General features: G+C 49.5%; 1 protein-coding gene across 1 annotated transcript; it reads left to right on the top strand.

Annotated features, from left to right (window-relative positions):
* The first annotated feature begins 14,753 nt into the window (after positions 1 to 14,753).
* Positions 14,754 to 16,087, top strand: RASSF10 (Ras association domain family member 10). The gene has a single exon (XM_066186815.1). The coding sequence runs from the start codon at positions 14,754 to 14,756 to the stop codon at positions 16,077 to 16,079; it is 1,326 nt and encodes a 441-aa protein (XP_066042912.1). The 3' UTR covers positions 16,080 to 16,087.
* The last annotated feature ends 2,224 nt before the right edge of the window (positions 16,088 to 18,311 follow it).

Below are 18,311 nucleotides of genomic sequence, written 5' to 3'. Positions count from 1 at the left end.
CGCAGCGCCCGGCAGGGGCCGACAGAGACCGCGCTGCCCGGGCCGCTCCCGCTGTCGCGACAGGCGGGCGCTGACAGCTCGACGTCGTCACAGCCGGCGGCAGGGCTGGCACCCGCCAGGGTCACCCTTAGGCTGGGTCGGAAGGGACATCATGCAGATCCTGCCCCCTCCCATGGGCAGGGACACCTTCCACGTTGCTCAGAGCCCCATCCAACCTGGCCTTGGACACTTCGAGGGATGGGGCAGCCGCGGCTTCTCTGGGCAAACCTGTGCCACGGTCTCGCCGCAGCCACAGTAAAGAATTTCTTCCCAAAATCCCATCTAACCCTCCAGACCTCTGAGTCCCATCTAACCCTCCAGACCTCTGAGTCCCATCTAACCCTCCAGACCTCTGAGGACAGCAGCGACCGTGAGGAATCACATGGGTGATCACGGAGTTGGTGACTCCGCAGGAGGCAAACGAGGGGCTGCAGGCAGGAGCCACAAAACTCTGTCAGGAATGTGAAATCAGAGCTGCGGGGATCCAGCCATCAGCAATCTCAAAAGGACAGGGAGCGAGTTAAAGATCTGTGGGGCACTGCCCCTGGGAAGGCAGCTCCCACCACCCATCTGTAAGGAATGCATTTCACCAAATTAGCAAAAACCCCTCTGAGCAGAGGGTCAGAGGAACCTGTTGGCTGATGGTGTTAGAAGGGGCTGGAGAGCAGCAGCAACCAGAGCCGCTGCCTCCTGCCCTGGGAGGGAGACATGCCAGTGCCACCCACGCTGGTGTGGTGCTGGGAGCCCGCCCTACGCCTGGCTGGGACACAACTGGAAAATTAGGGGGAGTGAGGTCCGCTGAGGGCGTCCCAGTGTAATTTGTAACACACCAGTAAAAGCATTTCATAACCTTTGAAACACAAACCTCAGAACTGATGTATTAATTCCACAGCAACAGGAGGACTGTGGATCCAACCACCCCCAGACTCGCAGTGACCACGCCAGGCTTGGGAGCAGGCTTGGTGAGAGGTCAACACCCTCTGGGAGCCACGGAGTGACACCACTTGTTCTGACACCTGAAACGGAGCAGATCGTGTCTATCTTAACTCACACCAAGCCAATGTGAAAAAAACATCCGGACAGCAGGAGCTGAACACAACAGAGCAGAACAAGGTGGGATGAAGGAGCCAGGTCCAACAGAGTGGAAGGGAAGATGGGGGAAATCCTCTCCCAGTAGCTGTTAGGAAGGAGATCCTATTACTGTGGGCCTAAATCTTAGCCCAACCAGTGCAAGCAGCTGTTCAAATTAGAAGGAGCTTTCGTGATGGAAGAGACTTGCAGAAAAATTACTTTGACACAAAACAGTGGTAGCAGAGGTGCTGAAGGAAAGTGAAATAAGGAAATCATGTTTCCAGGTGGAAGGACTGATGAGTTACATTGCCACGTTTTGTCACCACATTTATACCTGGGCAAAACTAACTGTAAAGATCAAATCACTCATGCAAAAATAGTTAAACAACAGTGCTTACACACCACTCAGCAGAAGATCATAGTCCAAATTCCCAAGCAGCAATATCCCTTTCTCTCCCTTTTTATTATTATTTTTTTTTTCTTTTTCTCTGTGGACCCTTCACTTTTCTCTTACGACTATACCGAAGTTGCAGGGGCAGCATCACGCTGTGCTGATCAGACTGTTCATTCCCTGCATGGCCACCTCTGTCACACACAAGACTCTCCTGGGCTCTGCCACGTCGCTTTTTCCGGAGCCAAACCTGGCCTCAGCCTGGCTGCTGGAGCGTGAGACAAGCCCCGAGCAGAGCACAGCGCTGAGCACAGGCAGGTAAGGGCAGCAGAGGGAGTTCCTGAGAGCAGAAGGACAAGGCTGAGCAGCAAACAGCTCTGTGCCCCACTGTTGCTCCCTAGAGAGGATTCCACCAGCTTAAGGAAATTAAAGGGGACTCAGAATCACAGTGCTCTAAGACTGGCCACAGGTCTGCAGGTTTGCACTATACGGAATAAATGAGATCCTGCTGAGTGCTGGGGCTCAGCAAAGTCTTAGCTCAGAGCTACGACTGCCTGGATCTCTTCAGCATTCTCCAAGCCACTGGGAAAAGGGAGTGTTCACCAGCCCACAGCCAGTGGCTGGATCTGCTCTTGATCTGCTCAGTGCAGAATGCTGCAGTCATGGGCAGGATCTCTCAAAGGATTCACCCTTCAGATCAGTGGGCATCTTCTGTCTCAAGGAGTGAAACACTGGTGAAGAGGAAATGGCTGAGGAGGTTCCTGGGTTTGAGATTTGCTCCTTGCCTCCACTGTTTCCTTTGGTCCTATGGAAACAGTCACTAAATCTGCATCAGCTTCCCAGTTCCTGTAGCCTGTAAATCAGCCAGAACTCGCCTTGACCTTGGTGGGAGGCTTACACTACTAAAGCCAGCAGAGGAGAGACAGCAGTGAAAAATCACATACAAGAGCCTTTCTTTTCTTCTCTTCCTTTTCTTTAATTTTTTTTTTCTTCCTAAGAGAACAAAAGTATTTCTAGCAATGAGAAATCTTTTCTGCTCCTAAGGGCAAACTTTGAAAGTGAAGTAACTGTCACATGCACATCTCCTATTCTTCGTTAGCAGGTTTCACACAGGTAACTTGCTCAGATCACTTTAAACACATTTCCTTTAATATTGGAGCACAGGAGATAGATGAAAAGCATGCAGGTCTCATGCTGAATGCCAGAGGCTCTGGAACACTGAACTCAGCACTTTGTAAAATTATCTCCCTTCAAACAAACTTCCTACTGTACTGATTGAAAAGGAGAAGGGAGGTGGGAGCCAAATAATGCTAGAGAGAATTCAAGTCAATTTTCTGCCTACACAGCCTGACAGGACCCTGGCCTTGGCCATGACCTTTCCAGAGCTCTGCTTACCTGGAGGCCTCCAGCCTCCCATTTGGAAACCATAATTGGCCCTATCAGCGAATGAAAAAAACACGGAATCCAACAGAAAGTTTAAGAATTGAGCAAATCCTGCTCTCAGGTTTCATTTCAATCCTTGGATTAAAAGTTTTCATCCAAATCCACTCTAATTAAAGACGGTGGGAGCTTTGTGGATATCCAGATATTTCTACCGCACCAACCAGCTGCTCCAGTTCCCAGCATTTAGTTTGCTGCACTCTAAGACCCTCAGTGTCAAACATGCTGATCTAGGATTTCAGCTTCCTTGCAGCTTCCAGCCAAAAGGCTTCATATCACTGATTTGGGCTGCAGGATGAGTAAGCAGGTATTCTAATAAGGGAAAGATGAGACTGGAACCTGTCCTAGGCTATGAAGATTGGAGGATTGTGCCACATAGCTCTGAGCACCGCCAGCTTTCCTTGAAGCCCGTGGCAGCAACCCAGGATCCAGCCTTCAGTTATTCAGAATGTAATTCTCCTGGGATTTTCAACGAGGTCTATTTTTCACTCCTGACACTGCTCCTATGCTACTAATGTCAGCTTTTCTGCCAAATATGTGTGGCTTCTCTCTTTTCATCCTCCTTTTCTTTTCAAAAAACCCAAACCCCACAGTGAAGGCTTCAGTTCAGTTTTCCCTTTTTTTTTTTTTTTCTTTTTTTTTTTTTAGTTGATTGGTTTGCCTCGTTGGTTTTGTGTAGCACCTTTCCCAGGCCCCAGGAGGAGAGTTTGAGTGAAGCTGGATCACGCACAGCAGGGACTGAACAGTGTGTTCTGAGACTGGACACCCAAAGCACAGAGCTCCAAAGCCATAAACAACCTGACAAGCCTGAGGTTGTGCCTCTGAGCAGAACATTGAACACTGACAAGTTCCTTAGGAAAAACAGGCCTCGAGCTGTCAGGAGTGCTAAAATTCTAAGATGGAGAAAGATCACTTAGCTTTTCCTGTTCAAAGGTTAAGAAACTCTGCCAAAACCAATGACTGATGTTGGTACAAGGAGGATAGAAACGAAATGGAGTAATGAAAGGCTGAAAAGAATAGAGGACTTGTCATAACAACGAGGGATTTAAGTTTTGAGGTCAAGAATTCTTTAGTCTCAGTTTATACAGTGCCTCTTACTTTAAAACAACTAGCTGAGCGAGCTTTGGAGTGAAAATTGCCTTTTCCCATGATAAATGAAATGAAGTTTCCTTGCTAGAACGAAGTACATGGGATTCAAAAGTTGCCATGAGTTACAACAAAAAACTGTGGGCAGTACATCTTCAGAAAGATGCCTGAGCCAAAGCTTAGGCTGATGGAAGCCATGACAGCTTTAAGAAGTTAATTGACTTTAAGCTACTAAAAATCTGATTTATGATGAATATTCCTAGCAGAAGGAACAGACTCATTTGTTCTCTGCATATAAAACGCACCCAAATTAACTTTATTTATTATTTTATGTACTCATAAGTGACACACAAGTCTCAAGTCCACCCTGAATGTAAAATATATATGGGCCGTTACAACAGCAGCTTTTGCTTTTATGGCACATATTAAATCATTGAAAAATCACCGCTCTTCAGTCATTAATGGCCAGGAAGCACCAGAAATGTGGCCTTCTGGTGCTACTTTTTCCCACTGAAGAGTCAGATTTTGACAGCTGACTTTATAAGCACTGAGAAGAAATGCATGCAAGGCACCCAGAGCAATCTGCTGCCGGCAGAACCTACGCCCACCTCAGAAGCCCCACGGGACTCCCCGGGAATTGTTTGTAAAGCAAAGGCTGAGGCTGGAGCCTCTTCACAAACACAAGGGAACCACAATGCAGAGACCACTGCGGCTCGAGGAGCTGGTGATGGATGGAGCATCCTTCTTTCCCCAGTGACAAGTGAATGAGGTGGACACATTCTTCCTTTTAACGCTGTCGTCAGTTCGTAAGCCCGGCTGAAAAGACCCTTGTGCGAAAAAGCCCAGTGTTGCACAGAAATGCAGGCACAGTGGTGATCAGCCTCTTCACTTGCTGCATGTGATACCTGCGTGGTTTTGTGAGGATTTGCCATTGCAGACACTCAGGCTCTCGATCTGGTCCCCATTTCTGCCAAGATCATTCACTGTGTTCTACAGGGCTGTGTCAATTCTTGTTCCCATCAATGTTGCTGTCACTTTCTTTAAAACAAAGCTCTAGAAAGTGTCAGAGCAGACTGATTTTCTTGACATCCCCTGAATTTCTCTTTTCTTATTTTCCTTGCACTGCAGTTCATGTCATTTCTCCCTCACTTCCATTGCAATTTCGCACCTACACCTCAGCTAGGGTTCACGCTGTCTTATTAAGCTAAAGGACAAAGCAAAATGTTTTTTATTCTAAATAGCAATGCCACGAGTTCTAAACAGTTCAGGTGTCTCCTACAATGTTCTTGTTCAGGCCTGTGCTGGGCCATCCCGAGGAAAATCCATAATTTCCTGAGATCTCACCATCTTCTTGGGGCTCTCAGGAAAGCCATGCTTCAAAGAATAACACCTCTTATTTTCCCTGCTGCATGCACCCAACTCCAGGGCTTTTCCCATATGACTTTGGTTCCTTTCTCATGCTGCATATTACCACTCCTGGTTTTTTCACCAGCTTGAGTTGCCCCGCATTTTATTTTCTGCCATTCAGGACGTGTTTGCTCAAGGGAAAGAAAGGCATCATAGAAGTCTTCTTGATTTCTAAAGAGACTTCTGGCCTCTGGTCCTAATTCTGTTGGCGCTGTCAGTGTCAGAATGGGGTCAGTGAATATACACTGTCTGTATCCAGTTAATACTCTCTTTAAGCCCTTTTGCATTATGTTTTGTTGAAATAATTTTTAAAGCGTACTTATTTATTCACCTACAGATTCTATTTACTCATTCAAACTCCTCATAAAGGTTTGATTCAAGGGTTAGCATGATGAACTGCCAAGAATAAAAAAGAAAAGTGTTTTGAAATGGGTCAAAGATACAAATGTCTTGAAGAAATAATGCACAAGTTCAGAGGAAAGGCTTTGGGAATGTTTTCTGCAAAGAGTTAGAAGATCACAAATGGAGAGAATGAGGCTGGAGAACATAATAACCACACAGTCTTAATTCAGTAAGGATTTCTTTATAACTGAAGAGTAAATTACACCTCTTACCTATGGATTCATAGCTGGTATTTAAACCTTATCTGAATGCCCCTCTGTGCTATAAAAGCTGAAATCAACTACTGATCATAGAAACAGAACAGGTAAAACAGATTGCCTGCTCACTACCTTTATAGGACAGACTTCTAACAATTTCGTGGCAATACTGAAAGTTCTGTTCATTCAAACGCTGAGAATTCATTTGACCTCATTCCAGTCTGCCAAAACATCGTGCTGCAATAACACATCCTGCTTGTACCATAACTCGCTTCAGGGTGGTTTCAGAGCTTTTAGAAAGATTCCTGTGAGATATTTCTCTGGAGAAAAGGGTGACACTGATCTAAACACAAGAGAGGTCCCCACATGATGTAGAAACAGGGCCCCGTTTGCACACAAAGCTTTTGATCCTTACAGATCTCCACGTGAGCGGGTTTGTGGGGTGATAGGATGAGCATGCACATTTCAGAGTCACAGACAGGAACACACGTCACTGACTGTTCTCCAGCTCAAATAATATATAATTAAACCCAAACCCTCTCTTTGTACCTGCAGGAATTGCCTCACAGAATGCAGTGCACAGAGCCTGCCTGTGAGCACACGCGGGCTGGACACGTTTGCCAGGACCCGATGCCAAGGGTGATCTCTTCCTTCGTGGCAGTGGTGTTGGGGAGCCACATTACTCACGCTGCCAGCATGAAAACAGATGTTTGTTCATGCCTAACTGATGGTTCCAGCCCTCAGCACTCCAGGGCCAGCTCCCAGCAAAGCCTAAAGCCAAAAGTGAAGAGCTCTGTCATTGATCCCAGCAGACAGAGCAGCTCCTCTACCCAGCCTCTAGAGAAAAAAAACCAAAAAAACCAAAAAATCCCCCCAAAACCCCCCCCAAAAAAACAAACCAAACCAAAACAAAACAAAAAAAAAAACCCAAAACAGGAGAATTTTTCACTTCCACCCCTATTAAGGCCAGAAAGCTCCAGTCCCTTCCACAAGTGTAAAAGTGACATGGAAAAGAGTTCATCTGAGTATTTATATGGGAAACTCTGTATCCTCTGTGCTACTGAGAACACAGTGTTTCCTTTCTCAGAAGACAAGGTGTATTCCAAAGGACATTCACAAGTTGGTGTGGGGGGAATCCACAAGAGTTTTTGGAGTAGTTTAAAGCCTTCATGATAAATCTCAAGAAGATAATGACAGACCTAGTTCATATCTTTTGAGCTTTGTGGTCAAAACTAAAGAAAGAAGCACTCAAGAAGTGAGCACGTTCTCAAGGCATTAGAGAACTGTTTAATGTGAAAGCAAAGAAGTTACAAGCACTAAATAATTAAAATCATCATATTTGCACTGAGTGTTTCAGAATTGTAGAACGTTTTGGGTTGGAAAGGATCTTACAGACCATCTAATTCCAACACTTCTGCCATGAGCAGGGACACCTTCCTCTAGACCAGGTTGCTGGCAACTTCATCCGACCTGGCCATGAACAGTTCCAGGAATGATGCAGCCACAGCTTCTCTGGGCAACTTGTGTCAGTGCCACACCAGTCTCACAGTGCAGAACTTCTTCCATTCATCTAATTCCACTCTCTTTCAGTTTAAAGCCATTACCCCACGTCCTATCACTGCACGACCTTGTAAAAGGTCCTTCTCCAGCTCTCTTGTTGCCCTTTAGCCCTGAAAGGTTCTGGAAGGTCTCCCTGGAGTCTTCTGCAGGCTGAGCAGCCCCAGCTCTCCCAGCCTGCCTCCATAGAAGAGGTGCTCCAGCCCTCTGAGCATCATCACCACCCTCCTCTGGGCTTGCTCCAACAGGTCCGTGTCCTTATGTTGGAGACCCCAGAGCTGGATGCAGTGTTGCAGCTGGGATCTCAGCAGAGCAGAGGGGCAGGATCCCCTCCCTGCACCTGCTGGCCAGGCTGCTGTGGATGCAGCCCAGACTGTTTGGCTTTCTGGGCTGCAAGTGCACAGGGCTGGCTACTGGCGAGCTTCTCATCCACCAGCATCCCCAAGTCAGGGCTGCTCTCCTCCCAGCCTGTATTTTTCCTTGGGATTGCCCTGTAGGACTGGGTACGTGGCCCTGTTGAACCTCAGGAGGTTTGCGTGAGCCCACCCCTCAAGCTGTCAAGGGAAGGGATGAAAGGGATGCCTGAGCCCACTCCTCAAACTGTCAAGGTCCCTTTGGATGAAATCCCTTCCCTCCAGCCCTCTGACTCCACCACACAGCGGGTGTTGTGGTCAAACCTGCTGAGAGTGCACTCAGTCCCGCTGCCCATGTTGCCAAGGAAGATGTAAAATGATACCTGTGCCTTTACTGACCCTTGGGGAAGGCCATCAGGGTGCTGTGTGGGACAGAGTCAGGTGCTCTGCACAGGCCCAGGTAGAAGATGACACAGTCACTCTTCCGGCACAATTTGCCCTTAGTAGCAGAGTATGTGGGTTACACTTCCCTGTTTTCCGTCAGTGGCAACTTCACTGGACTAGCCATGGCTTCTCAAATCTGATGGACAGTGAATGAACAGCTTCATCTGCCAGTTCCCTTGGGACCTGTCTCTGCATCTCAGCCAGTCCTGTGGACTTGCCCACCTCCAGGTTCCTTAATGGTCTTGAAACTGGTCTCCTGCAGTGGGAGGTTCAACATCATCCCCAGTCCCTTTGCCTCCTGCAGCTCAGGAGGGTGGCTGGAGCTCTTTCTGGGGAACACCAAGGCAGAAGCGTCACTGGATGCCCCATGCCTTCTCCATGTTCCGGGTAACCAGCTGTCCTTCTTCTTATGGAGATGACCCACATTTCCCCAGTATGCCTTTTATCACCAACGTACCTATAGAAGCTCCAACAACTTCTTCTTGTTGTCCTTGATGTCCCTGGTCATCTTTAATTCTATCAGGGCTTTGGCTTTCTTAACCTGGCCCCTGGATGCTTGGGCAGTCTCTCTGCATTCCTCACAGACAACCTGTCCTTGTTTCTGCCCTCTGTAGGCTTCCTTTTGGCATTTGAGTTTGTCCAGGAGCTCCTTGTTCATCCAAGCAGGTGTCCTGGTATTTTTTGCCTGATTTTTAATTTGTTGGGATGCATCACACCTCAGCTTTGAGGAGGCAATCCTTGCATATTAACCAGTCTCTTTGGGCCCGTCTTGCTTTCAGGGCTTTGTCCCATGGGACTTTACCAGGAAGATCCCTGAAAAGGCCAAATTCTACTCTCCTGAAATCCAGGATTTTGAACTTGCAGCACACCCTCCTTGCTGCCTTCCACCATCTCATGATGACTGCAGCCAAGGCTCCGGTATTCAAACCAAAACAATCTATTAGAGTAATAGTAAACCATTTTCAAATATACTTAATAGTTTTTGGAAAAGGAAGGTTATAGCCATCATTTGAGTCAGATCTTTTCTGCATTTTTCCCCAAAGCTTACTGGTGCAGATCTGCTGACTTCCTTAGGATCAAAGCTTTGTGTATTTATTTGTGTATCTATTACACACATGAGAAGGAAACAAGTTTTCTGCTCTGTTCAACTATTTCTGTCCTCTTCATTTATATCAAAAGAAAATCCGAAACAGAAGGTGTGAAAGGAGAAGGATTCTTTTCTGTCCTAAGAGCATACATAACAAAGAAACAAACCCAAATTGCTAAAGGTTCTGTTCAAAGAGGAGAAGCTGGAAATCTGTATTCTTAGCACCGACCTCTGCTGTTTCCCCACCCTGCTGCATGACACTGGCTGAGCCTTCGAGGCAGGGATAGTCTCCTCCCATGCATTCACATCACATCTAGCACATCAAGACTGCCAGGCTGCACTTCAATATAAATATACGTCCTGACAATTTTCTTTAATGGCAGTCTATAGACATATGTTTCCTTTGAAACACTGCAGAGGGATTTACCCATGCAGCCCCCACTGATTTCACTGGAGATAGTTTCCTCCTGACATACCTGTTTGTACTCTGGGTGTGTGCACATGGAAGAAGGAGAAGTTGAATGAAGCAGTCATAGCAATAGAACCCAGTATTGGCTGCCATTATGCAAACAGGCCACACCACAGTCTTCCCAAATGGATCTCAGGAGGATGGGGGTACCACCAGCCATGTGAGGCAAGGCATGACTCCAGATTTCCCGATACGCCACCTGCACTGGTTGCACAGGTGGCGTTCAGAAGCAGGACAGCACCAATCAGCTGCTAGGAACTGAAGGAAATGGGTCAAGAGGTCGCAGAATTTATTGCTTACAGAAGCTCTTCAACAGTCCATTACACTCCTTACAAGTCATCTTTAACAAAAATGCCAGTTCCTTCATTGTCTTCAACAGAACAACTGAAAGTGTAAAGCACTCTCCTGTCTAAAGCTGCTCAGATACAAACAGAACAACTTTCTTCCAAGTCGAAGTCTAAGACTACAAACTGTTCGGACTGGAGTCTGCACACTGCTGCTAAGACAGGGGTAGTTTTTCAAGTGTTTCATTCCGTGCCTGCTAACTAGGGATGATTTGGTTATTCACAGCATGATTTGGTTATTCAGCTTTATACCATCAGGAAAAACTGGGTACGAAAAAGAAAAGGACCCGTGGGAGAGTGACCTGTAAGTTCAAGTAGCCCCTTCCCTGTTCATCAACCGGTAAAGGCCAGCAGCCATTGCAGAAGTTTGTAGCACTCCCAGTCAGATTCTGTCCTGGGACTTCATCCGTGTTTGTTGGGGCAAAATGTTAGAAAGCAACAAATAAAAGGGACTGAGAGCTCAACCTGACAAAATGAGATTAACAGGAACCGAGGAAGAGGAGCTGGGAAAGCAGCGTTGCTGTTCAGCATCACAACAAAGAGCAGCTTCTCCAGACAGTGATGGCTCAAAAGATTACCAGTTCCAGCCTGCCTTTGCTCATCCACCTAGGCTGTATTCTTTTGAACTGTAACCTCAGGAAAAATAAGTAAATTGTCCTGAGAGTGAGCTTAAAAGGTAAAAGCAGCTTCACTGTGGAAAAAAAGAAAAGCACCCTAAATGTGAATCTGTACGCTTTCTCCATTTAGGTGCATTTGAAAGAAATGAAATCTGTGTCTCAAATAGAGTGTTCTAAGACTTCTCCTTCTTTCCTGCCACATGAATAATGGAAGCGGGAAATAAATTTGTATTTATCTGGTTTTGTTTCAAAGAATTAAAGATGAGGTCTTGCATCCTTTTATTTCTTAAAAATATCAGGGCTGCAATTTCATTCTGATAGTTCAGCTCAAATTCTAAAAAACCAACAAAACAGACACCTTGCTATCCAACCCCATAATAGGAACGCTCTTTTTATTACAAAAGACTGGGTAATTTATTTGCACACTTCAATGAAAAGGAAAGAATAGAAAGAACTTCATGTGAAATGCTAAAATATATCTGATTTCTCATCACTTGGCCTTGTAATTCTCCTGTAGTGGATAAAAATAAACCAGTCTATACTTGGACTTGAACTTTTCAATACAGCCGAAAATATTAAGCTCATAAATCTCCTTTTGGGGCTTAGGCAGCTCTTAAGAGTATCAACTTCGAATTTTTGCAATTTAAAACCAACCAAAAAAATACAGGCCACGGAGTAAGTTCTGGATATCATTCTGTCAAGGAAGTTTGTGCTTCTGAAAAAGAGCATGCTGTCAGCTGTGCATTGATAAGGCAGCGCAGAAACAGCCTCCGCATTACAGAGACCACAGTTACTACATTTTAAATTTTAATGACGTGATACGCTTGTTGCAGAAGTTATAGAAGACTCGTGCACCACTGCTCTGTGGGGAAGGGAGTGGAGAGAGGAGCAGCTGTCCTTCCCTCCAGTTTGATGTTCCATAGACACTGTTGAGTGCTGCTGGTTTGCAGGCACAGGGGGCCCTGCCTCCCTCAGGGAGGGGAGGTTTGAAGGAGCCCGTGTGCCACTGCCTGCCATTGCTTCCCCACAGGTAAATACTGTCTGCTGAGCCTGCACTTTCCTTTTATCACCATCTGTAGCTGTCCAACTAATGCATTCCTCCTCATCTCCCTTTCTCATGGGGTAATTAAAAGAAGGAGAGGAGGAGAGGATGGAGCTCAGTGACTAATGGTGCCAGAGTGAAGGAACCTGATTTGCTTCGTGGCACTGCCACTGCCTTGCTGTACAATTTTAGGCAAGGCACTCGACTCCTTTATGCCAGGGGATCTTTAAAGATGCCATTCTTATCTTTAAAATTAGATAAGAGCAGTTGCCTTTTGGGATTCAGCACAGCAGGGCCCAAACTTTGCTTCAGATACAGCACGTCAAAGTTTTGAAGCTTTGCCAGCAGTTTCCTGAGTTTGCAGACAGACTAAACCCAAATTCCTGAGGGTTAAACTTGAGATGCAGCAGTGTGAATTTTGAATGCCATCTTTTTAACCATGGGTCATATACACACACATCTAACAGGGATATCCTACCAAAATCAAGGGTTGTCTTTCTTAATCTTAATTGTACTCTTACTGCTTCCAAGCAAACTGCCAACACCTTCATCCTCTCTCTGGCAATGCTGCCTTGGGGGCTTCAGTGGGGAGGCAGAGCCAGCTTTCCATACACAGAGATACGGTCAAGGAAAGATGGAATGATCATCTTCCAATTTCATTGCACAAAGCCAGGCTGGGATACCGGATAGATACAGGCAGTCAGACTAGTTGGAGCAGCTTGACCTGTGGGGAGCATAAGATGCCTCTTCACATCACAACCTGCTCTACCTGTACTGTTTCTTTGCCAAAAGAAAATAGGTACAGACATCCTCATAGGAAACACATGTAAAACAAGATCAAAATTAAATGGGAAAGGCAAGGAACCACCAGTAAAGGAGTTGGAGATTTTCTCACTGCCTAGTTAATCCCTTTGCTGCACCTGATTCTTCGGAAGACAACAAGAAATGGTCTGTTTTTCCAACTTTATACCAGCCTGATGAAAGCAGCAAGGTTTCTACTCTCCTGAAGGGTTTTTTTTTTTTAAATCTTGAACCTCAGAGTCAAAGCTGAATCCCAGAGTCCCGTTTCACATCCCCGTCCTGTTCAACACCCCATTATTCTGGGGCAGTGTGATCCATCAGGGGTGTCCCAGAGTCCTGACCACCCCCGTTGTTAAGGTCATTTTGTTCTCTTACTGCCACTGCTGGACCCACCTTCCTCCGACCTGGAGTGGATGATGTTTTTAGGCATCACCAGCCCGCTGAGCACAAAACCTGCACACCTCGGGAATAACCTGCCATCAGCAAACGCTTTCCTCTGCACAAAGCACAGCGATCCAGCTCTTCTGACACATCCTGAGAGCAAAGCTCCTTGCCCTTGGAACTGGCAGTGCCAGGCTTTGCCGTCGGACAGAAATACACAGCTTTAACTGAGGTGGCTGTGGTCAGGAAGCAAATCCAGCCTGTTACCATCACCCCTGTCTTGCGTGCCCTTGTTGCAGCACGCCGTGGCCAGCTGGGTTTGGAATCCTTTAACCTGCAGCAATACAGGAAAGGGACGTCGGCAGCAGGAGCATGACCCCTGTGACCTGCAGCTGCAGGAATGCTGGCAGTCGGTGGTCCCTCAGCCCACTTCCTCAGGGGACAGGAGGCTGCACGTCACAAACCACCCTCGTAATTAGCTGAATTACGCAGCCACAGCAGGGGCAGGCTTTCCTCCCCAGGACTGCTCCTTCCATGGAAATACAGGGGAAGCTCGCACAGGCACTGCCCACGCCGAGCCTGTTACTTTAGGGGGAAAGAGGACATTAGGCTACATGATTGCTCCCTCGCTGTTTGGTGTGCCCCAGCGCCGCTGTTCCTGACAGCAGAATGACAGGAGTTGGGCTCCAGTGCCACGGCTCCGTTCCGTTCCACTGGCTGGAACACAAACCTTTTCCGGACAAAAGCCCTCTCTACACGGCACGCCGATTTTATTGGCTCTAAAACTCCCTGGGAAGGTACACATCAGCCTTCAGGTTTGAGAGAGTTTTCTTGCTTTGCCCATTATAGCACTTCTTTAATCGTTTAGAAAAGCCTAGGTCCGTGAACCCTGTGATGCAATCAGTGAAAATCGGTGCCACAACCCTGCGTTTTATTACCATTTTTCACATCTTCTCGTTTTAATCCGCACTCCGAGACAGATCCCGTTCCCATCAAAGTACACGGCAAGCTCCCATTAAAATCTGGCTCAGCTAGTATTTTAATAACACTTAGACATTCCCGTCCTTTGCATATTTCACCTGCGAAGCGCTTCACAAACATGAATTTCCTAATTACAGGCGGATGATTTACTAAAACTGGAAATTCCTCACTACTTCTGGCTTTCCCTTTGAAGCTCCACGACTCGCTCTTGTCCCTCGGCACTTTGGAAGGTCCCCGACGCCGCTCGCTCCCCCGTCCGCGGCACAGGAGAAGGAGGACACGGAGGAGACGGCGAGCCGCCCCGAAGTGTCCGCGCCGGCGGATCTCCGCGGGCCGTGAGCCGCGGGCACAGCGAGTCCCGGCGGGGCGCGGGCAGCGGCCGGGACCGCGGCGGCTCCCGGCGCACCGGGCTGGCCCCCCCCGCCCCCGGCGGCCCCGCCGCACCGGGCAGGAAGGGGTGGAGCGGCCGGCGGAGCGCACGGGCGGGGTGCCGCGGGCGGGGAGGGGACGGCAAGGCATCCCGGCCGCGCTGAAGCCGGGCGGGCGGGCAGCGCCGCGCCTCCGCCGAGCGCTCCCCATGGAGCGGCTGCCCGGCCAGCCCTGAGCAGCCCGCGGCCCCGGCCGGCCGCCCGCAGCCGGCCCCGATGGAGCCCGAGGAGCGGAAGATCTCGGTGTGGATCTGCCAGGAGGAGAAGCTGATCTCCGGGCTCTCCCGGCGGACCACCTGCTCGGACGTGGTGCGGGTGCTGCTGGAGGACAGCCACCACCGGCGGCAGCGGCCGGCGCCGCCCGAGCCCGCCGGCGGGATGCTGTCGGGGCCGCCGCACTCCTACTGCATCGTGGAGAAGTGGCGCGGCTTCGAGAGGATCCTGCCCAACAAGACGAAGATCCTGCGGCTCTGGGTGGCGTGGGGGGACGAGCAGGAGAACGTGCGCTTCGTGCTGGTGCGCAGCGAGGCTTCGCTGCCCAACGCGGGGCCGCGCAGCGCCGAGGCGCGGGTGGTGCTGAGCAAGGAGCGCCCCGGCCGCGGCCTGGGGGCGGCCCGAGCCAGCCTGGCGCTCACGCAGGAGCGGCAGCGGCGGGTGGTGCGGAAAGCCTTCCGCAAACTGGCCAAGATCAACAAGAAGCGGCAGCAGCCGCTGGCCCGGGAGGCCTCGTCGGCGGAGAGGATGGAGACGCTGGTGCACCTGGTGCTCTCGCAGGACCACACCATCCGACAGCAGATCCAGCGGCTCCGCGAGCTGGACCGCGAGATCGACAGGTACGAGGCTAAGATCCACCTGGACCGCATGAAGCGGCACGGCGTCAACTACGTGCAGGACACCTACCTGGTGGGCACGGGCGGCGAGCCCGAGCCGGGCCAGCCCGCCGCCGGCCGCCCCGAGGAGGACTACGCCAGGAAGTGCGAGGAGGTGCTGCAGCTGCAGGAGCAGCGGGCGCAGCAGGAGGAGCTGCTGGAGCACCTGGCCGCCGAGATCCAGGAGGAGCTCAACGAGCGCTGGATGAAGCGGCGGCGGGAGGAGCTGGAGCTGGCGGCGGGGCCCGGGCTGGCCGACACGGACTGCGACACCACGGAGCTGAGCGGCGGCGGCGGCGGCGAGGGCGAGCTGCACCTGGAGCACGAGCGGGTCAAGACGCAGCTGAGCACCAGCCTCTACATCGGCCTCAAGCTGAGCACGGACCTGGAGGCCGTCAAGAGCGACCTGGACTGCACGCAGCGGGCTTGGGAGGACAAGGAGCGGGAGCTGCAGCGCCTGCTGGAGACGCTGGGCACCCTGGACGTGGCGGAGGCGCCGGCGGAGCCCCGCGGGGCGGCGGGCGGGGGGCGGCCGGCGGCGGGCGGCTGGGTGGAGCAGGCGCGGGCGCTGCGCAAGGACCGCGCCGACAACGACGAGGACTCGGACACGGGGCTGAGCTCCATGCACAGCCAGGACTCGGACTCGCTGCCCGTCTGCGAGTCGCTCGTGTAGCGCCCGCCCGGCCCCGCCGCAGCCGCCCCGGGAGCAGGAGCGGGGCTGCCGGGGCGGAGGGCGGCGGAGCGCTGCGGGCAGGTGTGGGGCAGGCGAGGAAACTCCCGGCGCGGGAGGCAGTCACACAGAGGAAACATTTTAATTTGAGCTCTGGAGTTTGAACTTGTTCTGACTAGTCATCCGCGGGCAGCGTTTAGGCTGGCTCGCCGGTACTTTTTATCCGTGGAGGAGAAAACCCACAGCGTGTTTGTGTTTCATTCACGTCTGGGGTTGCTCGCTCCTTAAATCCTGCCGCTTGCTTCCCTCCGAAGCTTCTGCTGCCGGGCCTTTTAATCCTCCGGCTGCTCACCTTCTCCTCGCTGTAGTCCAAGGCTTCTCCGGGTAAGCTCTTCACGAGCAAAGGGCCAGGACGCTCTCCGGAGCGGGGGTCAGTGTCCCCCGAACAGGTTCTCGGCATTGCAGAGTCAGATGGTGGCTTGTGGTGGGTTGTACTGGGCTCTACTGGCCGTCACAAACACACCCGGCCCCTTTACAGGCAGAAAGTCGCGACACCAAAGCTGCTGATGATTTAAACACCGCGGAGGGGAAGGGGCGTCAGTCCCGCTGACACTGGGGTCTCCCAGCCTTTGGACGGTACTGCAGTTCCTTTTGGCAACGAAAAGGGGTGATAAATCACTTCCTTTTTTTTTTTTTTTTTTTTTTTTTCCCTTTTTCTAAAGAACGGACTAAATCGAGACGTAGGTTAACACGTATTAACCCTGCTCTGCGTAGTGCTTTTCCTTATGCATAGATAAGAGTGCTTTGTTTAAAGGCATACTGAGAAATCTGTTAGTATCTGTAGTCGTTTGACAGCCGTGGAAGGCAATTAGCAGTGCCTGTATGTACACAGCCTTCAACAACGTTTTTTCACTCGGCTAGCTGATCTTTGGCTGAGCTTGGTTGTAGATAAACAAAGTACAGAATCAGCTTGAGCTACCGTTTCTAATAACGTAGTTCATGTCAGGCCAAGAGATGCAACGATAAAAGCATGACTCAAGCCCTACCTGCACTACAGCTTAATCTTTTCAGTTATTCCCATAAAACAAAAAAGCAGCCATCAGCTGTAACATGCATTTCACTTAACTGCCAAATCTTCCTCTGCAGCTTAACTCTTGCCCGAAATATATGATCTGCTCTTGCAGTAAGAGACATTAAGGATTCTTGTGTTCCAGAATAATTGCAGAAATAGTTTAAGCAGTGAGAGACCAGAGAATGTTGAGTCAGGTCCGACTGATGGCGTGAACTTTTTAAATCTTCTGAGATTATTATTTATGTAAGATTATTTATAAAAGTTTTCAGTTAACAATAAGAAATTATATTAAAAAAAGGGGTACACCAATAGACCAGTTCTTTATTTTCATTAAAAACCTCGCAGCCTTCTCACCCAAAGACTGTGCTCCACTCTTGCGGTGTTCTTGTTGGTTAGAATTCTGATGGACATCAGAAAATTAGGTTCAGGAGCTGCTCAGTTTGAAAGCAAGCAGAGAAGTACTGTTGTGGATTTGCAGAGGCTGTACAATTTTCTACATGCTATGACTCTTGATAAATGCTATTCCACTGAATGGGTCTCAGTTGTAACAAACTGTGGTTTATTTTAAACACTGATTATATAATTGTTTTTCATGTTTTAGCCAACCTTGGAAAATATTTAAGAACCTATTTTTAGAGCTAATAAAACTCTTAATAAGGCTAACCAAGTATTCCCAATTGAGTGTGATTTTAAAATCGTGCCAGGGCCGGGATTCTGTGGTGTTACCTTGTGTGTAAAGCAAGTAGAAAGATACACCAAGGGATGACCAGTATCGTCCCTTCACTTTCTGGTGGCACAAGGGCCTCCCTCAGGTACAGGCAGCAGTGCGGTGGCGTTTAGGATCATCAGCACAGTCCAGAGTGAGGAATTTGGATTTTCGTGGATGCAGAGCCGAAGAACAAGCTGGGGTGTGGGGAGTCCCACTGCTGCCTTGCCTTCAGCAGTGTGGATGTAACGGGTGGGAGGTGCAGGGACCTGCTCGCAGCTTCCCCAGGGGCTGATGCGAGCGAGAAACCCGAGCTGCCTTTGCCGAAGTTCTGCCATCACCACGCCCAGCAAATAAAAAGAAATGGGCTGCAACAGGCTGTGCGGCTGATAGAGGCATCAGGCAGGCTGTGAGGCAGGAGGTGAAGGAAGGCAGGGGATTCAAAGTTGTAAATGAG

This window comes from Chamaea fasciata, unplaced genomic scaffold, assembly GCF_029207755.1.
Source record: "Chamaea fasciata isolate MVZ Bird 193981 ecotype frontalis unplaced genomic scaffold, bChaFas1.0.hap1 SCAF_7, whole genome shotgun sequence".
Taxonomy (NCBI): Eukaryota; Metazoa; Chordata; class Aves; order Passeriformes; family Sylviidae; genus Chamaea; species Chamaea fasciata.
This window is presented reverse-complemented; position numbering and strand designations above follow the sequence as displayed.